At 43.3% G+C, this 25,316-nt stretch overlaps 3 protein-coding genes across 7 annotated transcripts in view; 1 reads left to right on the top strand and 2 right to left on the bottom strand.

Annotated features, from left to right (window-relative positions):
• The window catches only part of GON4L (gon-4 like), an 86,312-nt gene extending 83,881 nt beyond the window's left edge, over positions 1-2,431 (bottom strand). For 3 of the 5 annotated variants that reach the window (XM_043877239.1, XM_043877242.1, XM_043877243.1), the window contains exons 1-2: positions 2,356-2,431; positions 9-530 (exon numbers count right to left, since the gene is read on the bottom strand). In XM_043877239.1, the coding sequence (XP_043733174.1) occupies positions 9-504 (496 nt within the window). In that variant the 5' untranslated portion in view covers positions 505-530; positions 2,356-2,431. Of the gene's footprint in view, positions 1-8; positions 531-1,347; positions 2,209-2,234 lie in introns of those variants that run through there. The other 2 variants (XM_043877240.1, XM_043877241.1) reach the window with 2 other exon arrangements.
• Positions 2,432-5,569: 3,138 nt separating this feature from the next.
• Positions 5,570-25,316, top strand: part of SYT11 (synaptotagmin 11) — a 75,432-nt gene continuing 55,685 nt past the window's right edge. Inside the window, exon 1 of the mRNA XM_043877251.1 lies at positions 5,570-5,912. The gene's annotated coding sequence lies outside the window, so the exon portion shown is untranslated. The remainder of the gene's footprint in view (positions 5,913-25,316) is intronic.
• Positions 22,111-25,316, bottom strand: part of LOC122677288 (GON-4-like protein) — a 37,652-nt gene continuing 34,446 nt past the window's right edge. Inside the window, 4 exon segments of the mRNA XM_043877245.1 lie at positions 22,111-23,398; positions 23,401-23,456; positions 23,458-24,746; positions 25,167-25,283. Of these exon segments, the coding sequence (XP_043733180.1) occupies positions 23,343-23,398; positions 23,401-23,456; positions 23,458-24,746; positions 25,167-25,283 (1,518 nt within the window). The 3' untranslated portion in view covers positions 22,111-23,342.

Genomic DNA, 25,316 nt, shown 5'->3' with positions numbered 1-25,316 from the left:
TGTCTTACCTCCTCCTTCCTTGACTTCTTCACCAGGCTCTTCTGAAAAAGGCTCCTTAGCAATAGGATGATCACCTCTGTCTTCTTGAGTAACCGACCCAGGTCTGAGTGTAATTTTCTTCCCTCTCCTTGAGCTAGTGGCCTGAAGTTTTCCTTTACCAATGTGTGTATTTACAGGCTGAGAAGACTCCAAGGAAGGTAGGGTGATTTCCTGAGAGATGGCCACATCCACAGCTTCCAGAACTGCAACATTTGTGTTGTCGGTGAGCATCCTAGAGCTCAAAGATGGGTCCTCCATACCAAGCTGAATTCCTGCATCCTGCACTTCAAGGTCAGCTGCTCTGCCATGACTTGGACTCCAGGACAGGGACACTGACCCCAGGTCTTTAACTTGGTCAGATTCTGGTTTAACAGCTGACTGAAGGTCTAAGTCATCTTCCTCCTGGCTGCCCTGATGTTGTGGGGACTCTGTCAACGTAGTTCTTCTCTTCTTACAGGGCAACATTTTCCAAGTCCCACTTTTGTTCCATCCTGAAAGGATAAAGGCAAGTTCTTATCACCTTCTTATTAAGGGTAATAACATCTCCTCAAACATATTTTCACTTATTCATGTTCAATCATGAACACTGTATATTACACCAAATGCACAATCTCCCATTAGGTGGACAGTGAGAGACAGGTTAGAAAAGCAGAATTCGAATCCTAACTCTCTTACTGGTTAGTGTGTTATCCTGCCTGAGTGACCTCTCCAAACTTCGGTTTCCTCAACTGTAAAAAATAATAATTTTTCTAAACTTATGGAGTTGTTATAAGGACTAAATAGTAAGCAATTAATAAGTGTTAGTTATCATTATTACCATCAGGGAAGGAGAACAGCATGATGCTGAGAGTACACTGTGGAGTCAAACTACCAGCATTTGCTTCCCAACTAGACTTCTCTCTAGTCTTGTGACTTTGTATGAATTATTTAACTTGAATCTGTTTGTTTGCTTTACAGTGAAATAAAAGTTGCATCTATGAAATTAGACAGTAATTTATTAGATCAGTAAATGTTTGCAATTGTTGGTTACATACACAGGTTATTTCCATTAACAGAAACAATCCAAAAAAAAGTGTGGATATGTAAAACGGTGAAACTATACTAACAGAAATTCTGTACTGAAAACAAAAGTTGCATCTACAAAATTAGTAATATACTTTTTTTATCAAAAACTGTTTTCTATGAAAATTCTGGACTCTTGGCTTCAATTCAAATTATCACATTTTAATGGCAACACTATCCTAAAGTGGAGGTATCTTCTCATTTGTTCTTAGAAACTATTTGCAAACCTCTTTTTTTCGTACTTACCACTTTTTCGATTACTTCTTGTCTCTCTCCCATCACCCTCCCCACAATGTGCTTTTTGAGGGAAAAGATTCTTTCAAGGAATTCTACTAATACTCAACAATATCTGCCCTATTGCAGACACTCAATAACTGTTCCCCGAATGAATGAGTGTGTGAACTTCCTATTCTGTGCATATTCTATGCAGGCTTGACCAAGAGCATTATATGGAAACTAACTGCACCTTTCTACCCAAAAAACCTTTATTCTCAGGTTTTTGAGCTAGGTCCAAGAATAGAATACACTGCCTTATGATTGATACAGTGAGTTCTTCATCACTAATAATGTTCAAGTAAGGCCTGAACACCCATCTACCAGACACCAGGTGAAAACGTGGACTAGAGGATGGCAACATAAAGTACTTTCTAAGAGTCTGAACTATAAAGTTAGTTTTAAACCACTTTAATTCCCCAGCACAGGCCAAACCAACTTTTGTCCGTAACTTGATAATTAAACTTCAATAAACAAGTAAGGATTCCTCTGACAAGGGAAAGCTGAGGGAGAATTAGGGTAGTGGCATTAGTTCAGGCAAGTCTTACATTTCAGATAAATTACTGAGGTCAAAAAAAAGGTGGGGTGGCGAGGGGGAATGAAAAAAAGAAATACAGCTACTATTCAGTCAGTAGCATGCAGGAATCAGCCCAGGAACAACAAATACAACAGAGGTTCTGCCCAATCTCTGGGAACTGCAATCAAACCAACAGGAGGAATGAAGGCAAATCCGGTGGCAAACGTGGAGCGGACCCCTCCTGGAAAAAGATTTCACAAAGGGGTCCTAACTGCTCTTTTCACCTCGACGCGGAACGCTGGCCCAAGTCTCCACTCCCAGACAGACACCTTCACTTCCCTACCTCTGTCAAGCAATCCTCACCAGCCCTAGACCAAACCGCCTCAGCCTGGACATCCTTCGTCCGAACGTACAGTTCCAAGCTGCCTGTTCCCGCCCCACCGCACTCGACCCAGTACCCTCACCAGCCAGCCGGATCCCGCGGAAACTCAGCTTCGGTATCACCGGAAGTCAGTCAACGGCAGCGACTGACGTGCTCGCCCCCAGGTCGCGGTACGCCGCGTCAGGGAGTCAAAGAGCATGCGCTAATCTCAGACGCCATTCTATTTTAGGGCACAATGAAGCCGAAAGGATAGTACTTCCGTTGTGGGCAAAAAAGTTTAAAGGCAATACCTGTTTCTCTCCACGGAGCAATCCTACTCAAAACAAAACTGGGTATTAAGGTTCAGTGGTTTAAGTTGACAGTCCTTCTTGCCGCAAAACACCTGGAATAGGGGACCCAAGAAAATGGAGAATTCATGAAATTTCAGAAAGAATTCTTGGGTTACAAATAGTACAGTTTCCTGAATAAAGCAAAAAGTAAGGAATTTCAGAAAAACATCTACTTCTGCTTCACTGATTATACCAAAGCCTTTGACTGTCTGGATCACAACAAACTGGAAAATTATTAAAGAGATGGGGAATACCTGACCACCTTACCTGTCTCCTAACAAACTGTATGCAGGTCAAGAAGCAACAGTTAGAACCAAACAAGGAACAACAGACTGATTCACAATTGAGAAAGCAGTACATCAAGGCTGTATATTGTTACCCTGCTTATTTAACTTATATGCAGAGTATCTCACGCTAAATGCCAGGCTGAATGAAGCACAAGCTACAATCAAGATTGCCAGGTGAAATATCAATAACCTCAGATATGCAGATGACACTATCCTAACGGCAGAAAGGGAAGAGGTACTAAAGAGCCAAAAAGCTTTTTTCTTTTCTTTTTTTTTTTTTTTGGAGGTTGGAATTGTGCTCGCTTCGGCAGCACATATACTAAAATTTGGAGGTTGGAATTGCCTTTATTGGGGCAAGCCTGGCAGGCCTGCTGTGGATAAGGAGCTTCTTGATGAAAGTGGAATAGGAGAGTGAAAAAACTGACTCAAAACTCAACATTCAAGAAACTAAAATCAAGGCATCCAGTCCCATCACTTCATGGAAAACAGATGGGAAAAAATGGAAACAGTGACAGAATTTTTCTCGGGCTCCAAAATTACTGTGGGCAGTGACTACAGTTATGAAATTAAAAGACTCTTGCTCCTTGGAAGAAAAGATATGACAAACCTAGACAGCATATTAAAAAGCGGAGACATTACTTTGCTGACAAAGATCCATATAGTCAAAGCTATGGCTTTTCCAGTAGCCATGTATGGATGTGAGAGTTGGACCATAAAGAAGGATAAGCGCTGAAGTATTGATGCTTTTGAATGGTGGCATTGGAGAAGACTCTTGAGAGTCCCTTGGACTACAAGGAGATCAAACCAGTCAGTCCTAAAAGAAATCAATCCTGAATATTCATTGGAAGAACTGATTATGAACTTGATGCTCCAGTACTTTGGCCACCTGATGGGAAGAGCCGACTCACTGGAAAAGACCCTGATGCTACGAGAGATTTGAGAGCATGAGGAGAAGGGGGCGACAGAGGATAAGATGGTTGGATGGCATCATTGACTCAATGGATATGAATTTGAGCAAACTCTGGGAAATAATGAAGGACAGGGAAGCCAGAATGCTGTGGTCCATGGGGTCGCAAAGAGTCGGACACAATTGATTGAACAATAAGTCTTTAATTCAACCCACAGTAATTATTAATATCTGTATAATACTCTGCTTATAAAATGCTTTCACTTATCACAGGTAATTCTTTTCAATCATCACAATAAATTCTATGGGACAATGGCTATTATTATACCTCCTGGTTTAAACAAGACAAAATTTTGGCTCAGCTGTGTAGGTGATTTCACGAAGATGCACAACTATCAAATGGAATCAGATATCCTGACTCTAGGTTCTAATGTATTAATCCGGTTTCCAGGAAGGTGCCTGGAACACAGACAAAGGCCAATAAATTCAATACATGTGTTTTGAATGAGTAACTCCTAAAACCATGTTCTTTCCTCTTTTCTAGAAGTACAGAATGTCAAAGCTGGAAAAATACATTCATGTCGCTCTTGTTACAGGTGAACCACCAACAAATACTTACAAATTTGAATAATTTACTTGACCTGATCCTGTCTGTAAACAGAATTGAAGCGGGATGAAAGTATCCACAGCCAAAAATGGCGAACTTAATGTAATCATGGAGATAACCACCAATAGTGACGCTAACCGAGAATCATCCTCTTTTAAATTCCAAGGAAGTCTCTAGAAGCTTCCAGTTTAGTTTCTGTCCTGTAGATCGGTTGGTTTGCTCTCTCTCCCGTGCGCTTTCTTTCGCCTAAGCAGTTCTCAGCACCTGAAACTTCCAACAATGATTAACTTTGGTACTCTTCATTAGTCTTTTTTAAAAAGCAGCTTCAGTTTACACATCGCAGAATCCATCCATTTTACTTATACAATTCAATTATTTTCAGTTAATTTTCAGCGTTGTGCAACCGTCACCAGGTTTGGTCTTTAATCACAGCTTTTAAAGTTTAAAAACATTTCAATAATAACATTTAGTGGTCTCAGAAATGCATAACAATAATGCAAGTGATATTTCAAATGCAGGAAATACAGAATTTTATTTTTGCAAAATCCTGCTTTCCCCTCGCCCAGAACATTCTGCTGCTATATTAAGCCTGGGGAATCCGAATTACAAGATATAGAGGATCTCATATGATAAACTACATACACTTCTTCATCAAGCCTTGAGGATTTCACCTTATAGACCCACAAGCCCTAAATAGGTGGGGTCTCATTCTCTCGAAATCTTGGCGATGGAAGGGATGCCCTCCCAGGGATCTTCCGGAAAAGGGCGGAGCTTGCCTTCCGGAACCTTTCGGACAAAGGCGGAGTCTTTTGCCTAAGGCCGTTCGGAGGAAGGAGGGGCCTACCTCCTTCATCAGGAGGATGGAGGACCAGGAGGATACCTGGTCCTCCTGGCGTCAGGACCAGTCTGGCTGCACCTGCATCCTTAGCTCAGCGCAACTCTGGAACATCTTGAGAGGCGACCGCAGCTGTCAACCAGGGACCAGACTGGCGCAGGAGGCATCCACCAGATACCTTCCCCCTCCCTAACCTAATGCTCTGCAGCGGCGGCCTCGGTACCCACTGGAGGCCCCAGACTTGTCTGACCATTGCAAAAGCATTTATAGCAATAGCCTCTGATTACGACATGGCTGAGATCACCAACATCCGACCTAGCTTTGGTAAGTAGAAATCTGGCAAACTAAGCCTGGGGTAGGTGAAATCGTTGCCAAGCCAAGGGAGCTCAGCGGCTGGGCAGAGCGTGCAGCCCAGATCAAGGCCTTCAAGTGCCAGTCCCTCTAGAATCGGGCCTGTGGTGGTGGGTAGAATCGGGCCTACGGTGGTGGTATCGCGGGCAGTGGACAGCGTCCGAACCTGAGCCATGGGCTGCAGGACCTGAGCAGGCCGGAGTCACACCGAGGGTGGGGACGTCCGGGATGCGAAAACCTTGGATGGTGCACAGTCAGTGCCGCTGGAGGTGGGAAACAGAGAGCCTGCGAAGGACGTGCATCCCTCCTTCGGGGGAGGAGAGGTGAGGCAGGCCGAGCCCTCCCCCTTGGGGCACGCAGGGCGGTGCCCCTTCCTCCCCCTCCCACTCCTCAGGGCTGCGGGGGAGGGAGGTGGCAAGGGGGATGGGGCATCAAGATGGCAGCTTGGAGACCGTGGGCTGTGTGGCAGGCAGCCAGGGGAGGCGGCGGCCTCTGGGGAAAGAGGGGTGCGGGGGTGGAGAGCAAAAAGGAAGCCACTCCTGAGGCCGGTCAGCTGGATGCTGGCGCTGGGAGGAAACGTGAGCCCTGCCGTGTCTGTTCTGCATCGTAATGGTGGGGTCCGTCCGAAGCTACCAAATGGCGCTTGGCGCTGCTGGGCTGGGGGATGACGTGATGTCTATTTCTGGGCCTCCTGGCAGCGCCTAGGCTCTTCTTCTCAGGCCTTTGTTCCCTGTTTCCCTGGGCTGGCTTTTCAAAAAGGGGGACTCACCCGCGCTGGTGCTGGCGGGGGCCCGATCCGGGCCGGAGGGGGAGGGGCGCAAGAGGCCGAGCCCGGGGGAGGCCGCTTTGTGTACCAGAGAAAGCATTACGTCATCTCGAGCGGCTGGTCCCAGACCCAACCCTACAGGCTCCAAGATCAGTTACACTCCCTGGAGCAGAGAGTGGGGTGGAAAATAGGGAAGCAGATGGGAAAGAAAAGCTCGAGATGCAAGTTTTTCCTCTGGGGGATTCCTCCAAAATGTGCTGAGATAGCAAACTTCCTGTGCTGTTTTCCTGGCCCCCAAAGGAAAATGAATTGCCCTGCTTCTGCCTAAGTCCTATCCCAGTTTGGATGGGAGAAGCGGGTGAGAGAATGTTCTTTCATTTCCCTTAAAAGATTCTATGTCTCAGACAATCCAGAAGGTCTGAGCATCCAGACTCCAGTGTTTAAGGTGGGACGACAATCCAACTAGGAAATGGCTTTTCTTTTTCCTTAGAGAATGCTCTAAAACATGCCTGGCAGAAGAATACAAAAAAACAGGAATTTTTGTTTTTATCAGAAATAGAGAACTTCCTATGTGTCATGACCAGGGCAGATGAAATTATATTACCCTTTCTGTGATTTGGACCTTGCACTGACAGTATAAGTCAGCATTACTCCAAGCTTGGTTTTTTTTGTTTGTTTTTTTTTAGCTTGTTTTGACCTAAACAACTAAGTTATTTTTACTCAGACTCATCAAGTGAGGTCTCCTATTGCCCATCAATAGGTTTTGAAGGCCAAATAGAATTTTACATTTATCCCTGTTATATGTAATCATATTGACCTCATCCTGTTTTCAATCTGTGGAAGCTGTAATTTTTAAAAACATTTTATTGAGGTATAGTTGACTTAGTGTTTTGTTAGTTTCTTATGTACAGCAAATTAAATGAAATATATATATATGTGTATATACACACACACACACACACACATATATATATATACACTTATATATATAATTTTTCATTATGGTTTCTTGTTCTTCTTCATCTATCACCAAGTCATGTCCTACTCTTTGTGATCCCATGGACTGCAGCACGCCAAGCTTCCCTGTCCTATCTCCTGGAGTCTGCTCAAATTCATGTACATTAAGCCAGTGATGGCATCTAACCATCTCATCCTCTGCCTCCCTCTTCTCCTTTTGCCTTCCAACTTTCCCAGCATCAGGGTCTTTTCCAATGAGTGGGCTCTTCACATTAGGTGGCCAAAATATTGGAGCTTCAGCTTTATAATCAGTCCTTCCAATGAATATTCAGGGTTGATTTCTTTCAGGATTGACTGGTTTGATCTTGTAGTCCAAGGGACCCTCCGGAGTCTTCTCCAGCACCAAAACTTGAAAACATCAATTCTTCAGTGCTCAGCCTTCTATATGGTCTCTCACATCTGTACATGATTACCAGAAACGCTATAGCTTTGACTAGGCAGACCTTTGTCAGCAATGTAATGTCTCTGTTTTTTAAGGTGCTGTCCAAGTTTGTCATTAACTTTCCTTCCAGGGAGCAAGCAGCTTTAATTTCATGGCTGCAGTCAACATGCGCAGTGATTTTGGAGCCCAAGAAAAGAAACTCTGTCACTGTTTCCACTTTTTCCCCATCTATTTGCCATGAAATAGTCAGACCAGATGCCATGATATTAGTTTTCTGAATGTTGAGTTTTAAGCTAGCTTTTTCACTCCCCTCTTTCACCTTCATCAAGAGCCTTTTTAGGACTTCCCTGGTGGTACAGTAGTTGAGAATCTGCCTGTCAATGCAGGGGACATGAGTTGAATCCCTGGTGTGGGAAGAGTCCATATGCCAAGGGGCAACGAAGCCCATGGGCCACAGTTACTGACCATGCTGCCCTAGAGCCCCTGCCCTACAAGAGAAGCCACTGCAATAAGAAGCCCGCACACAGCAACTAGAGAGTTGTACCTGCTTGCCGCAACTAGAGAAAGCCTGCACACAGCAATGAAGACCCAGTGCAACCAAAAATAAATAAAGAGTCTTTTTAGTTCTTCTTCACTTTCTGCCATAAGAGTGGTATCATCTGCATATCTGAGGTTGTTGATATTTCTCCCAGCAATCATGATTACAGCTTGTGATTCATCCAGCCTGGCATTTCACATGATGTACTCTGCATATAAGTTGAATAAACAGGGTGACAATATACAGCCTTGTCGAACCAGTCTGTTGTTCTATCTGTTGCTTCTTGACCTGCATACAGGTTTCTCAGGAGACGGTAAGGTGGTCTGGTATTCCCGATCTATTTAAGAATTTTCCAGTTTGTTGTGATCCACACAAAGGCTTTAGCATAGTCAATGAAGCAGAAGTAGATGTTATTCTGGAATTTCTTGCTTTCTCTATGATCCAACAAATGTTGGCAATTTGATCTCTGATTCCTCTGCCTTATCTAAACCCAGCTTGTACTCCTGGAAGTTCTCAGTTCATGTACTGCTGAAGCCTAGCTTGAAGAATTTTGAGCATAACCTACTAGTATGTGAAATGAGTGCAACTGTATGACAGTTTGAACATTCTTTGGCCTTGCTGAACATTGTTGTTCTTTGGGACTGGAATGAAAACTGACCTTTTCCAGTTCAGTGGCCACTGCTGAGTTTTCCAAATTTACTAATATATTGAGTACAACACTTTAATAGCATCATCTTTTAGGATTTTAAATAGCTCAGCTGGAATTCCATCACCTTTACTTGTTTTTGTTTGCAGTAATGCTTCCTAAGGACCACTTGATTTCACACTCCGGGATGTCTCGCTCTAGGTGAGTGACCACATCGTTGTGGTGATCCAGGTCATTAAGACCTTTTAAAATATAGTTCTTCTATGTATTCCTGCCACCCCTTCTTATTCTGCTTCTGTTAGATCCTTACCATTTCTGTCCTTTATCACGCCCATCCTTGCATGAAATGTTCCCTTGATGTCTCTGACCTTCTGTGGAATATCCTCCTGAAACCAGACACAGCTCATGGCCTTATGTAACAGTTGAGGTAAATGGGTTCCCATGTAGAAAGGTGACCTATAACACTTACCGGGCTGCTTTATGTGAAACACAAAGCACTATAAGCAAACCAAGTCCACAGTGCTGAGGACTGTACTTTTAAGGTAATTATTGATATGTATGTTCCTACTGCCATTTTCTTGTTTAGAGTTTGTTTTTATGAGTCTCTTTCTTGTGTTTCCTGCTGGAGAAGTTCCTTTAGCATTTGTTGTAAGGCTGCTTGGGTGGTGCTCAATTCTCTTAGACTTTGTTTGTCTATAAGGCTTTTAATTTTCACCATTAAATCTGAATGAGATCCTTACTGGGTAATCTGGGTTGTAGGTTTTTTTCTTTCATGACTTTAAAGATATCCTGCCACTCCTTTCTGGCCTGCAGTGTTTCTCTTGAAAAATGAGCTGTTGGCTTTATGTGGATTCTTTTGCATGTTAATTTTTGCTTTTCGCATTTTTTCTTTGTGTTTAGTCTTTGTTGGTTTGATTAATATGTGTCTTGGTGTATTTTTCTTTTGGCTTATCCTAAATAGGACTCTCTGGGCTTCCTGAATTTCGGTGGCTATTTCCTTTCCCATGTTAGGGAATTTTTTGACTATAATCTTCTGAAATATTTTCTCATGTGTTTCTTTTTCTCTTCTTTTTCTGTGCTGTGCTTAATCACTCAGTTGTGTCCAACTCTTTGTGACCCCATGGACTGTAGCCTGCCAGGCTTCTCTGTCCATGGGGTTTCCCCAGGCAAGAATACCAAAGTGGATTGCTATACCCTCCTCCAGGGGATCTTCCCAACCCAGGAATCAAACCCAGGTCTTCCACATTGCAGGCAGATTCTTTACCATCTGAGCCACCAGGGAAGATGCTTCTTCTGGGATCCCTATAATTCAGATGTTTGTGTTTAATATTGTCACGGAGATCTCTGAAACTGTCTTCAAATCTTTTCATTCTTTTTTCTGCTCTTTGGCAGTTATTTTTATCATTCTATCTTCCAGCTCACTTACTCGTTCTTCTGCCTCATGGGTTCCATTGATTCCTTCTAGAGCATGTTTAATTTTTAGTGATTGTGTTGTCACTGGTTATTCTTTATTTCTTCTAGGTCTTTGTTAAATGTGTTAAACGTTTCTTGCATTTTATCAATTCTATTTTCAATATTTTGAAAATTTTTTACTATCATTACTCTAAATTGTTTTTCAGATGGATTGCCTATTTCCTCTTCATTTATTTGGTCTTGTAGTTTATTTACCTTGCTCCTTCATCTGTAACATATTTTTTTGGTCTTTCCGTGTTTAATTTTTTTTTTTTTTTTATGGGTGGGACTGTGTTCCTGTCGTATTATTGTTTCGCCTGAGGTTTCCAGCATGGAGTTTGCAGGCAGTTGGGTAGAGCCAGGTCTTGGTGTTGATATGTGAACTTATGTGATGTGTCACTCTGATTAATATTCCTTGGGGCCTGACATCTTCTGTTATTCCAACAATTTGGACTCAGTACTCCTGCCTCAGGGGCCTGATATCTGGCCCTGTGAACCAGGATCCCACAGACTGTGGAGTGTGGAGGAGAAAAAAGAGAGAAAGAGGAAAAAAGGGTGGGGGGAGGCAGAACAATAACAAAGAATAAGATAACCACTGAAGGGTAAAACTGGACTCCAATAACAAAGAGAAGAAAAAAAAAAATATATATATATATATACACACATACACACACACACACACACACACATACATATAAATAAAAAATGAGAAAAATAAGAGTGAGCAGAATAATAACAAGTGTTAAAAAAATAATAGAATAAGTTTAGAAAACTAACAGAAATAGTAGAAAAAATAAGAATACATATTTACACTAGAAAATAAAATCAAACTCCACTGGGAAACAGTAAAAACAAAACAAAAAGGTAGAAAAAACCTTGGTTGTGAAGGGTTGGACTTAGGTATGGAAGGGCTAGACAGTGGCAGTATTTAGGTGAAGGTGGGATTTAGGTGGGGGTGGGGTTCTAATTCAGGCCCAAGCCTCCAGAAGAGGCTGGGTGAGGGTGAGGGGCAGCCCTGGCTTCATCCAGCCAAGGGGGCCTCTTAAGTGCCTCTGGCTTTAGGGTGCAGAGGATAGGGCATGGGGTCCCCAGGATTCCTGGGGCCATAGGTGGGGGGACACCACATGGATTCTCCTCGCCTCCACACCCATGGGGACCCTTCCCCAGCCAGCCCCGAACAGTTTCCCCTCCCTCCTACACCTCTAGGACATTCGTGGGCAGAGGGTGCCTTGAGAGATGACCTTGGAGGACAGAGGGAACCCTAGAGGACAGTACTGTGTCCCCAGAAGGCAGGTGGGTTGGCCTGGAGTGCTGAGGGGGGCCCAGAGGGAGGGGAACCGTAGAGGATGGAGCAGGCCCCCAGGAGAAGAAAGGAAATGGAGGGTACAGGGGGTCATGGATGGTGATTGCCCAGTCTAGAGGTAAGACAGGGCCCCTGGAAGGGAAGCAGGACAAGACAGATTACCTCAGTGATCTCCTGGGGAAAGCAGTCTGCACAGTTCTGGAGGGCCTGCCTTGATGGTCTTTTGGTGGTGTGAGGGGTTCTCTGCAAAGTAAATTTCCAGCTGCTGAAGAAACTTGTGACTCTTCTCAAAAGCCTGCTGCTCTTCAAACAACCAGAGTGGAAAGAGGGCAAAAGAGGAGTCATCTATACAGCTTGACCGGGACTTGGGGTTCTAAGCATAAAAACCAAGAAAAATGTCCTGGGGACATGGGGGATGACAAGGCTTGTTACTGAGTCTAAGCTTGCTCTGCACCACATGAGAGGCCAATAAACCCAAGGGAGGAGGTGTTCAGGTAAGGGATATGCCTTTATTTGGAAAGCCAGCTGACCAAGATGGCAGACTAATGTCTCAAAATAACCTTGGGGGGGGGGGGGTGGCATGCAAGGTTCTTTTAGGAATCAGAGATGGGGGAGATAAGGAAACAAAGTAAAAAGACCATTTAATTCTTGTAAATATCTTCTAGAATGGCAAGCCTCAGGCAGAGTTAGAGTATCTCTTTGTGAGCTAAACAAAGGCACTTTAGCTTAAGGGTCAGGCAGAAGGGGCAAGGTTCTCTGAGGCAGGCCACTATATATGTTTATAATAACAAAACCAGGAAAAACAAAGGTTACAGTCAAAGAAATAGATCCAGCATGGAGTCAAAATTAACCCTTCCTGATTAGAATTCCCCACTGTCAATGTCCATCCCACAATCTTGTGGGAAAAGGGGGTGTCAGATGGATCTCTCTGGGAGTGTCTGCCATCAGTGCCAGGGCTCCAAATGTTGAGATTTGTCTGTCTTTATTCCTCCTGGAAAAGTGTCCACCTTACACCTGTAGACTTAGAAATACTAAACTTAAACCCAAGGGGCAGCATCTCAAGTTAACAAATTTAGTGCTTTTCTAGCCATGGGAAGACGCCAAGAGTCAGGGCTCATTAAATCATTTACATATATATATATATATATATGCATTTCAGCTATCTGGGGCCTATAATCCTACAGTCTCAGAGTTTCCTCAGAATTCACCATAGGGAGTGATTGCAGTCTGATTTCCCTTCCTTGGGGCTCACTGGCTCACGCTGAAGTGTTGTAATCATTGATTGTGGGAAATACTCCATTTCTCAGATTCTCCCCTCTTGGTCAGGAACTGGATCAATATTTGGGAGGCACTTCATAATCAAATTTTGTCCCATGGTGCTGGGAGGCACATCCTAGGTCAGGCAAAAATACTTGGTATGTCACTCTGGGTGTTAAATTTTGGACCAGGCCCCATCAAAAATTAAAATTCTCTGGATCCTGTCTAACTATTAATATTATCCAGGAAACATTTTCTTTTGTTGCTTCTTCCCATGCCCAGAATCACACTATTATAATTATTCCTTAAACAGTGTTTAGCCATAGAAGTTTTGTTGGAGGCCTGATTTACACATTGGCTACTGCAAGAGATAACAGTCTTATAAATTAGACAGAATATAAATAATGCAGCTAGTAACAATGACAATGACAGTGCAGTCAGAAGACAAAAAGCATGGTTTGAAAACAAAGAACAAATTTAAACAATGATTAGCATAACTTTGTAATCCAGTTACAATAACTGAAAGACCAAAGCAGTCATAACTGATTCAATGAGCTATTAGCTGTTTCACTATACTGGCAGTGTGTACCTACACATACCTGGCTTAATCTTTGAGACAAGCATATGCTACTGGCAGGATCAACCAGACAGGAAAAGGTAAGTATTTCAATTTCTCTCATAAAAGGTACAATTTACCAAGTTACTGTAAGTCATAATTAGTTTACGGAGAAAGTTTTTCATATACCTGGAGAACACATATTTAAACCAATAATCCTTTTAGATAGAAACCATAAAAATTACAACCATATTTACCAGTTTACTCAGTCTTATGTAATTAATCTTTTTTGTTAACAGCTTTGTAAAGCCATCAGGTTTCCCATTAGAATTCATCAGTTTCTTTCTTCAGTGCAGCATTATGGTCTGAAAATCAGAAACTTGTATGTAAAGTTCTTTTTACAAATCTTGAGGAGACATTTTTGCAAAGGCATTACTGTGAAAGCATAACTGTCCACAAAGAAACCTTAAAAAAAAAAAAAGAAACCTTAAAAAAGGCATAGCTGAAATTTGATTACAATGCAATTAACAAAGCAGTCCAACCACTGCTGTGACACAACACTTTCAGAAAATAACTATAATTGTGACTGACAACAATCTACCAGGATACATCAGATTCCCGGAATTCCATACACTCTCTAGAATATCTGTACCATTTACCATATAACTTAAAAGATTATTACCCATTTGAAAACACATCCCTTGTAGTTTAATAGACCAAGAGAAACTAATTAGTTTAAGTATCTCCCCTTGGTCACCTAACGGGCCCTTTGAAGCACCCCAAAATTAGGAACTTTGTTATAATTTGACTTGGGAAGCCCAAAGGAACAGCAAAAAAGACATTTTAAAATACAAATAGGACCATAGGTCACTGTGAAACTCAGCCAAAGTGACAATAAAAGATTTCAACAGCAAATATAGACTACTTAAAAGGTATATAAACTGAAAATCTGTTATCAAAGTCAGTTTAGCATCTTCAGAAACCTGTCTTAACAGAGAGAAAAGTCAGATTTACGTTTTGCACCAGCTTACTTTATAAGTTCATTTACTCCATTGTGTGTGCTAAGTCACTTCAGTCATTTACTCCATTAAACTTGTTTTAAACTTAGTCGGTCCTGACCGATAGTGTATAAAACCATCTGAGGGGTCCATTTTTTTAAAATATTTTGTTTATTTATTTAGGCTGCGCTAGGTCTTAGTTGCAGCATGTGGGATCTAGCTCCCTGACCAGGGATCAAACCTGGGCCCCCTGCATAAAGAGCAGAGTCTCATCTGCTAAACCACCAGTGAAGTCCCCCCTTGGGGTTCATTTTTCATAAACCTTTCATCACTTTATTTTAGTACAATTTTAACTTTTAAGTTATAGAATATCTGGAGAGATCTAAAACATATATTTCTAAAGTTTCACTCAAAAACTCTTATTTATATATTTTTTTCAAAAGTTTCTTTATATTGAGTTATTTTCCTTGCTGACAAATTTGCTTATTTAGCTTACATTAAACCTAGGCACACTGAAAGTATTATACTTATTATTATATTTAATGTTGATAACTCAAGACATGCCTATCAGATCAACTGACTTAAACATGAATACTAGGTACTAATTTAATATTGAATATTTCCCAATTCACGGGAAACTAAAATTTATGTAGCTTAATTTCTCTTGTGTTTAGAATCGTTTGGTTTGTAAGTATTAACTTTTGTTTAAGCCAGTCACATAGAGCTCTTTTACATATCAACCGTGGCAATCTTACCCAAAGACAAAGACAACCCAAAGACAAAGACACATACAGACACACGAGACCTCAGTTCTAATTTGAAGATTTCAATCCTGAGTCAGGTACAGCAATGTAAAACCCATCAGTCTACAAAGAGGTTGGATTAAAAGCTGGGTTTCTCACATATGGAACAATTCAAGCTCACTTGACTAGACCGCTAAATATTTGCAGAAAAAGCATTTAAGATTTGTTTGCCTTGGATAAGCTGATTTTTATTTCCCCATTTTAAAATTTGCATCTCAAAGAAATAGGCAAGTTCTTCCTAGGAAAACTTTGTTTTCCTCTCCTTTCCGGAAAGAATTGAGTGGCCACCCCAACGAAACCAAAGGACTGACATAGCCATTCACCCATGCTAAAAAGCTTCATTCCTCCTCCTCTAGCCTAGGGTAGAAGGCCTCTCAGGAAGGCCCAGGAGTTAACACCCATGCTCCTGAAAATCTATCTAGACTGAAGGGGAAAAAGACAAAGGCAACAGGGAGGACATGCTGAGGAATCTGCCTTGTAATCTTGCCAGAAAAGTGGCAGCTAGGGGGAAATGGGGTCGGTGTTTTGCTTGAACCAATATGTTCCTGAGTTGCTTGGAAGCTGTCTTGCTGGGGGCGGACATTAATTGTCTGGTCCGATCCACATCCCACTTATCCTATCATGGAGTCTTCAAGCGGCAGACTCCCTAATGGCTTTTAAGTGTCTGACCCGTAACCACATGATATTAATTGGTCTGGTCCTCAGCTCAAGGGAGGAAGAGGAAAGGAGAGCCCTCATCTCCTGGGTGGCAGCTACTGGGGCACACTGCGTGGTGGACCTTTGGAATACACAGAAGAGTGTATTAAGTTCCTCAATTGCTTCCATAGCCACTCATCTGTTCGCAGAGGGTTCCAAGAGAAAGAAGCAAGAAATTTTAAAAGAAGCCTTTGAGGAAACAGTTAGTACCAGGTGTCTGTGTGTGACCAAAGTAACCAGGAAAAAACCAAAACCTAGCCAGTCAGAAAGTCACTATAATGTGACTTCCCAGACCCATTAGACCTGTGATCTTCCTCCAAAAGGTCAGTTTTCCTTCACAGGGGAAGCTCCCCAAACTGGAGCTGAAGCTCCCCACTGACAAATTTACCTGGGGCTCCTATAGGGGAAATTAGAATTGGACATCTCAAGTCCAAGGGAATCCTCGGGTTCATTATCAGAGTGTTCCTCTCCTTTGCAAGGCACTTCTAACTGTTTGATTGTAATATATGCACCCCAAAGAGTTTTCCTTCAAGAGAGATGAAATTTTTCCCATTCTTTAAAATTGATAACACTAAAACACAAAAGACGTAGGCAAATTTCAACACAAACAGCACAAATTGCATTGATGGACAGATGAATGGGTTGTCAATTCCGGTAAATAAATTTACCCTAGAAAAATGTAGGGTAAGTCAGTCATTTCAGTCATGTCTGACTCTTTACGACTCCATGGACTGACGGTCCACCAGGCTCCTCTGTCCATGGGATTCTCCAGGCAAGAATACTGGAGTGGGTTGCCATTTCCTTCACCAGGGGACCTTCCCAATCCAGGGATCAAACCCGTTTCTCTTACATCTCCTGCATTGGTAGGTGGGTTCTTTACCACAAGCGCCACCTGGGAAGCCCCTACAAAAATGAACTAGTTCCAATTAGGGTAGGCTTACCCCCAGAAGAACTAATTCCCAATGAACCGGTTCCAACTGAAGTGGTCCACCACCTCCCACCACAACAGGGTACCCCAATCAAACTGGCTTGTATCAAAGAGGAAAAAGCACAAATTGAGGGGGTAATATGTTCCTGGTGTGTAAACCAAAGCAATCTACCCTACAAAACTGAGGTCATCAACTCATAACACAGAAAGGGCACACAAAACCACAAAACAAATGAACCAGGTATCGAGTTGGGTAGATTTAGCCTAAAGATGCAGTTTTTCAGTTCCGTGTCTCAACTGCCAAGCACTGGGGCAGTTGGCACCATTTCAGGGAACCTCAAAATAGAGGTCCTCAAGACAAATGGTTCTGGCAGCTACTTTGGGCCTTATCTCAATACTCCTTGATAGGGGCTGGCTAGTCACGATCAGCAAGGCTCCTGGACTGGCTTGCTAAATTTGTTAGTCCAAGATCTCTCTGCTCACCACATGAGAGGCCAATAAATCCAAGGGATGAGGTGTTCAGGCAAAGGCTACAACTTTATTTGGAAAGTCAGCTGACCAAGAAGATGGCAGACTAATAATCTCAAAATAACCATCTTGTCAGGGCATGCTGCCAGGTTCTTCAATGAATCAGAGATGAGTGAGATGAGGAAACAAAGTAAGAAGATCATTTAATTCTTGCAAGTATCTCCTAGAATGGCAAGCCTCAGGCAGGGTGAGGTATTAGTTCTTCCTTACAGTCATTCACAGGTGGGCAGGGTCAGATTATCCCTCTGTGAGCTAAACAAAGGCATTTTAGTTTAAGAGTCAGGCAGATGGGACAGGGTTCTCTGAGGCAGACCATTACATATGCTTATAATTACAAAAATAGCAAAAACAAGGGTTAAAGTCATAGATCAAGCATGAAGCCAAAATCAACCTTTCCTGGTTACAGGCTCTGGTTTACAAAGGTGAGATCTTTGTTTTTTGGGCCTCACCAGGCAGCTTGTGGTATCTTACTTCCCCAACCAGGGATCAAACCTGGGACCCAGCAGTGAAAGTGTCAAGTCCTAACGACTGGACCACCAGAGAATTCCTTGTGAGATCTTTCTTAAGACCCTAGCATCTATCCACCTTGGGTTTCTGGGGTCTGTGAACACAAGAAAACTAAAATGGAAATCAAAGATTCCAGAGTTATATATCTCAAGTTGCTTACTGTTTCCAGAACTGTGCAATCAGACACATTTCACAGTCTACAGAGAATTCTCACATATATACTCATTTGATCCTCATAATAATACAGAAAATTATGTATAATCATCCGATCACCATTTAACTGTTTTAAGACTATCAGTTTAATTAGCATATCCTTTATTCCTGTGTTTACCCATCATGACAAGAAAATCAGAACTACTGGGATATGCTTCAAGTTCAAACACTTATTCTCAAACATTTCAAATGTTACCTAACCATAGTGGCCCTCCCAGACCACTGTGTATAAAACTGCAACATAATCACTATAAAGCAAGATATATTTTTACTGTTTATATATTTTATCATTTTTATAATATATATTTTTTTCAATATACAATATTCTGTTTACTACTTGACTTTCCCCATGAGAATATAAGCTCCATGAAGGCAAGGATTTTATTCTTTTATAATTACTACATTCCAATACCTAGAACTCTGCCTGAAACAGCAGGTACTCAAATATTGTTGAACAAAAGCCTATTTTGCAACAGTGAGGAGCAAAGGGTTATGATGTACCTAAGGTCTCCACTGGCAACAAAGGTCAAACCCTTCACTCTTCATGGAGATAACAGGAGTTGGGGAGACCATCCCTTGAAAAGGAGGAGGCTCTTGTGACCCTGGACTAGGGGAAAGCTATCTATGGAAACAGCCAGGCGTCTGGAACAGTCCTGATCAACACTACCCACGCCTAGTCTTGCTCTGACCCAGGGATCCTCGTGTGTGGTCTTTGCCCCGCTCTCTACTTACTAATCCACAGGCCAGTGCTTGCTCAGGTATCAGGAAAGCAGCAAAGTCCTTCAACAGCTGAGGCCAGTCTTGGAGCAGAATTTGCAGGCTCTTGTAGAGATCCACAGCTGTCTGCCTCTGAGTGCTTGACTCAAACTCATAGATGACCTGCAGGAAGTCTTCATACTTGCCAGGGATGTGCTGCAGGGCTTCTCGGACCTATGTGAGAGGACTTTCAATCATCCAATCCCCTTTCATTGGGCCCCAAGAAACGATGGGAGAAGGAGGAAGAGTTACTGTTAAAGAGCTCCAGATTATCCGTCAGAGGCTACTCCTCTGACAGGTCCTAAGATCTGATGATTAATGGAAGCCACAGGGCCATGAGCAGGGCAGAGCTCTTTTTCTGACAGTGAGGAATGGAAAAATTTCCATTTTCCAGGGACCACAGTGCTACCTGCAAAATCAGGTAAACTTTTCTCTAGCTCACAGCCTGGACCTCTCCTTCCAGGTTTCACCTCCATGTTGAAATAGATAAGGAGTGCTTGGTACATATGTTTCAGCATGGTATCATTGAGGGTAAATAATACATAAATTAGGAATGTTAGTAAAATATCAGGAGACAAGAAAAACCATGACAATCACTGCTAGGACTCCACTTTGCTGGGAGTATAAAGGAACCAGGTGGTTACCAAAAGAATGAGATAGGGACCGCTGCCACAAACAGGCTGGTTCATGACTCTGAAGATCACTGAGGTCCACTTTCTGGTCAGTGTACCAAATGTCTATTTTCTCCAGCCAAGGGCTCAGTTAAAGTCTTTATTAGCCCACCCTCACACTGATGATGGTGGCTATCACCTTTCCTCAGTTTTGGGGCAACAAAGGGGTGGTATGCCTGGGCAGTAACAATAAATCTGTTGATGACTAAACTTGGTGTCTTTGTGGTTCACTCACAGCCCTTTTGATATTTCTAGGAAAACAAAGGCAGAAGCATAGAAGGCTGTTGTGCAGCCTAAAAGGCAGACTTTATTTTAAAAACATCTCCCCTGAAGGAAAAGCAGTCTTGTTCAGAGGGGCTGGCAGGAACAGGAAGCAGCATTTGCCTACCGTGGTCAGATAAGCCTGAGCAAAGGCCAAATCTTTCTGTTCCTGGAGTAGATCTCACTCGAGGATGTCCTCACCATATAGCAACAGCAGCTTGGAGGTGTCCTTGCTGGCCCGGGCCCGACTGCCCTGCTTGCTACAAGCTCAATGATTACTCCAGCCCTTTCCTGCAGCTTTGATGCTCTCTCCTTAGCATATAGCTGTTTTTCTGTACCTGCGCCCTCTGCTCTCCCCAACCCACCAGCGGCACCCCACCCCCATCCAAGTCCTATTCAAAACTACATAATAACTTGGCAGAAAAGCTGCTGGAAAAATGCTAGGATAGGTGACATCTGTCCCTGTCAAGTCAGCTCTATGGAGAGTCGATAGCATGACTGCATTAACTGGGATAATAATTAGATGCTTAGCTACTGCATATTGAACACAGAAGTCTAAGTGTGGTCTGATGCTGGGCTCTCAAAGAACTATGTCCTGGTGAGGAACAGGCAGTACTTTCTGAAATAAACATTGCTCTGGGCCTCATATATGACTGATGAATTAAGAACCAGTAGGAAACCCTGCATGAACAGAGTAGAAATCTAGCAGCTGATGAGAGACAAATTTTTAATTTCTGAGAATCTCTTTTCTGCAATGGCAGAGGTTAAACATCTATTTGGGAGTAGGGAGACTGGCAGGCGGGATCCAAAGGATTTCTTCTGAAAACTGGAACCTGTTTTATAAGCCTGTCACTCTGCACATGTCCCTGAGTCAATGAGGCCTCCTGAGACCTGTCCCCACTCAGGCCTGTCCTACTCACCCAGTGGGGTCCTGCTGGTCTCTACTTCTGGAGCGGTCTTCGGGGAGGCACAGCTAACAGGTGGCTTCTTGGCAGGGTCTCCAATGGCTTCGTCCATCATTTCATCCTGTTTCTGCAAATTATTTCTGCCTCTTCCTACTCTTCTTTCTCAGGCTGAGTTCTCTTCTGGGAGTTCTCTTCCTCAGACTCACCCTCCTGACTCATGTACTTTTCAGATGTGAACCAAGTCAGTTTCTCCATTGTTTACTGAAAAACCCCCAAACAGTATGCATGAGGGATATAATGGCTTACCATGGGCTGCTTATAGAGTTTTTCAGAAGGAACTGATGTTAATTAATTTGTGAGGGAGGTTGGAAGCCAATGGGTTTTTTTCCTGGGATTTTGGAGGGTTTTTTTTTTTTTTTTCCTCTCCTTTTCATTTTTTTGGCCGCGCTGTGCAGCTTAAGAGATCTAAGTTCCCTGACCAGGGACTGATGCCAGGCTCCAGCAGTGAAAGTGGCAAGTCCTTATCACTGGGCCATCAGGGAATTCCTGAGCAGATGTGTTTTGAAACATCTCCCTGAAGATAATTGTCCTTTGCCAGGGTCCATGCTTATGATCCTTTTTCTTTTTTGTGGTTATTTACATTGTGCTCAGGTGATTCAATTTAATGTAAATGAGCTTAAATCAAATATAATAAGGAACATTTAACTCTTTCCCTCTCCTCTCACCAAAGACAAAAATGATTTTAGGACTATCTCTAGTGCAAAAAGCAAGCAGGTGGCCAGCAATAAATTAAATCTACTACTGAATCCACAAAATATTGAAGAATATTGCCCAAGTCTTACCTGGAGTTCTGGGACAGAGAGCACAGATTCCTTAGAAGCTGATGACATCTCGTCTTCCTCATCCTGGGTAAGGTCGTCAAAGTCCTCTTCTTCCTCTGGCCCATCCTTCTCCCTGCAGTTTCTGGCCCAGCTGGGTCCCACTGACTGACCATCAACTCTAGATAAGTCTTCAGGCTTCCTTGGGGAAGGAAGCCCCCCCTTCCTTGGGGGGCTACCATTTCAGGGTCAGTGGAGGATGAAGTATCCCTTGGGGACCTTTTGGTTACATCTCTTGAATTTCCTACATCAGGAGGCTCATGAGAAGCTGAAAGGATTTTATTAGGTTAATGAAAAAGTAATTGTGGTTTCAGACTGTAAATTGTAAATGATTATAACTAGGCTCAAACACACCTTTATTAATCAAAATATGAACTATTAAAATCAACACATTTTTGCCAATGACAAATATGTTTTTGTTTTTGTTTTTTTTTTGACAAATATGTTTGTTTATTCCTGTAGCATAACAATTCATCCTTCAGGAGTAGAACTCTTAGAAAGCATTTTGTGCCTCCTGCTGGTTATGGAAGCATTTTTCCTGCAAAACGTTATTGAGATGCTTGAAAAAGTGGCAGTCGGTTGGTGAGAGGTTAGGGGAATATGGCATATGAAGCAAAACTTCATAGCCCAATTCGTTCAGCTTTTGAAGGGTTGGTTGTTCGATGTGCGGTCAGGCACTGTCATGGAGAAGAATTGGGCCCTGTTGAACTATGCTGACTGCAGGCATTGCAGTTTTTGGTGCATCGCGCTGATTTGATGAGCATACTTCTCAGATATAACAGTTTTGTCGGGATTCAGAAAGCTGTAGCGGATCAGATGGGCAACAGACCATCAAACAGTGACCATGGCCTTTTTTGGGTGCAATTTTAGCTCTGGGAAGTGTTTTGGAGCTTCTTCTTAGTCCAACCACTGAGCTGGTCCTCATCGGTTGTCATATAAAATCCACTTTTCATTACATGTCACAGTCCAATCGAGAAATGGTTCATTGTTGTTGCACACAGTAAGAGAAAGCGACACTTCAAAATGACAATATTTTTGATTTGTGGTCAGTTCATGAGATACCCACTTACTGAGCTTTTCACTGTTCCAATTTGCTTCAAATGTCATACAACTATAGAGACTGATGTTGAATTCTTTGGTAACTTCTCCTATAGCTCTAAGATTAGCTTCAATGATTGCTCTCCACTGGTTGTTAACTTCTGATGGCTAGCCACTACACTTCTCATCTTCAAAGCTCTCATCTCCTTTGCAAAACTTCTTGAACCACCACTGCACTGTACATTCATTAATTCCTGGGCCAAATGCACTGTTGATGTTGTGAGTTGTCTCCACTGCTTTACCACCCATTTCAAACTCAAATAACAATTTGCTTTTTGACTAACATCATTTCCTAGTCTAAAATAAACATAAAATCCACAGCAAGTAATGTCATTAGCAAAAAACATAAAACAAGAAATTCAGGTTAAAATGATGTATAAAAATACGCACATTTATTTAAGAATGTATTCCAATATCAAACAGCGAAGTTCAACAATATGAAAGTGCAATTAGTTTTGCACCAACCTAATAGCTGGATCGAAGAAGGCAATGGCACCCCACTCCAGTACTCTTGCCTGGAAAATCTCATGGACGGAGGAGCCTGGTGGGCTGCCGTCCATGGGGTCGCACAGAGTCGGACACGACTGAAGCGACTTAGCAGCAGCAGCAGCAATAGCTGGATGACTCCTCCTCCTGTTGTAGGCCTGTTCCTTCACCTCTCTAGACCCTCTTGACTCCTCACTTGGGAAGCCAGTGTCCAGTTCCCCAGTGTTCTTCTTTGACTTCATAATGGATATCTTGATCCAGGGATCTACCATAGATGTCCTCCCCAGGGTCTTTAGGTTCCGTCTTAACGATTTCCTCTAAATCCTCAGGGCAAGTGTGCAGAGATTCCCGGAAGCCCTGAGGCAGGGGTTCAGGGGCCTGCCTCCCCTCCTCTGTTTTCACAGTGGTCCAGCCACAGGCACTGCTCTCCGACAGCTGCTCCTGGCACGCTCTGTCTGTAGCTGGAGGCCCTGGGCTGTGCTCCTCTTTGGGGAAGACGGCAGCACAGACAGGAGACGGTTCCCGAGGTTCTACTTTGGGTTCGAGGCCTGGAAAGGCATTTTTCCCCTCAGCCAAAGGACAACCTGTGTCCACATTCACGGGGGCTTTATCTTTAGGGGTGGATGGTACAGAGAGATTCACAGAGGGGCCAGAGACAATTAAGGGAGGGATGGAGGAGGCCACAAGGGGCTGGTTCAACGCACAGGGGAAGGCAGTAGGGTTAACCAGCAGGGTGGTGATGGGGATGGTCTGAGGACTCCGGGCCACCGCTGCACCGACAGGCTGCACCATGTTGCAGCCGCTGCCGAGGCTCACAACCTTCACAGTGGTGGCGGGGACAGTGAAGAACACGGGCGCAGGGTGGATGAGAGGGGCAGGCTTCAGACAGAGAGAGGCCTTGGGTCCCTTTCTCTTGGAGGCTCTCCGTTTCACACATGGCTTTCAAAACTTCAAAGAAGCAAGTGAAGGCAGCATTAGCTTCGGCACAGGGGCGGAGGAGAGCAGGGTCTGCGGCTCAGGCAGAGGGAAGCTGGTCCTGGCCTCAGCAGCTGTAGCTGGCAGTGCTGCTGGAGACTCAAAACTGTCCCCCCTGGGGACCCCCAGAGGAGGGCCACCTGGCACTGCCTGTAAGACCGTGGCTGGCTGGATCAGGGGAGGAATCCGGACCACCATTTTGCTTGGAGGGGCTTCTGAGTGAGCTGACCTAGCTGGTGTCTTCTCAGAGCTGAAGCTAGGCTGGAAACAGGGACTGGGCCTGATAAGGAGAGGTTTCAGGGCTGACCACGGCTTCTGTCTCCAGGCATTCCTAGAAAAACGGTTGGCAACTGGCTTCAGCTTCAGGACTACACCCTCAGGCAGTAGCAGTGGATACCGAGTTTCACTCTCCAGTTCCGAGCTGCCTTTTCCCAGGCCTGGGTCTGAGTTGATCTCAGTGGTTCCGGTCACATTTCCTGCCTCTCTGACACCACCAGCTATGTGCCGCAGTTCCTCCTGGATGGACGGTAGACTGGCCTATTGGGAATAAGAACACTCAGATCTAGCCCATGCCAGAATCAGAGAAAAATTAAAAAATAACTGGGTTTTCTAGATATTATGTGCCTTTCCAGGACAGTCTCAAGACATCTTTTTAAGAAGGATTTTTTTTGCAGGATAACAGATATTTCTAAAAAGACTACATCCTGATTTTTTACTCTAGAAACTCTCCTCTGAATTTCCTTTAAGAAACTATCATGTTAACCACTATTTTTAAAAGGTTAGAGAATCATCAGGGTGAAGTGGGGTGGAGAAATAGGAGAGGAATGGTGATGGAAGATTTCTTAAGTCCTAGTTCTACAGCTAAAGCAGCAGAGATGGAAAGCAGCCCTTCCTTGATGTTCTTGCCGGGCTTATGGTGACCTTCTGCTCCCAACACACCGAGGAGGAGGGCTGTACCTTTAACCAGAATGGAAGCCGGTGTTCTTCCCTCTCTACAGGCGGCTTCCACTGATGCGGCTGGATCTCTTCACAGCACTTCATTAAGATGGGCAGCTGTTTGGTCTTCTTATAAAACTGAGTGTGAAGAAATAAAGCATGAGTCACATT

This window comes from Cervus elaphus, chromosome 20 (assembly GCF_910594005.1).
Source record: "Cervus elaphus chromosome 20, mCerEla1.1, whole genome shotgun sequence".
NCBI classification, from domain to species: domain Eukaryota; kingdom Metazoa; phylum Chordata; class Mammalia; order Artiodactyla; family Cervidae; genus Cervus; species Cervus elaphus.
The sequence above is the reverse complement of the archived record's forward strand: the minus strand, read 5'-3'. Positions and strand labels throughout refer to the sequence as shown.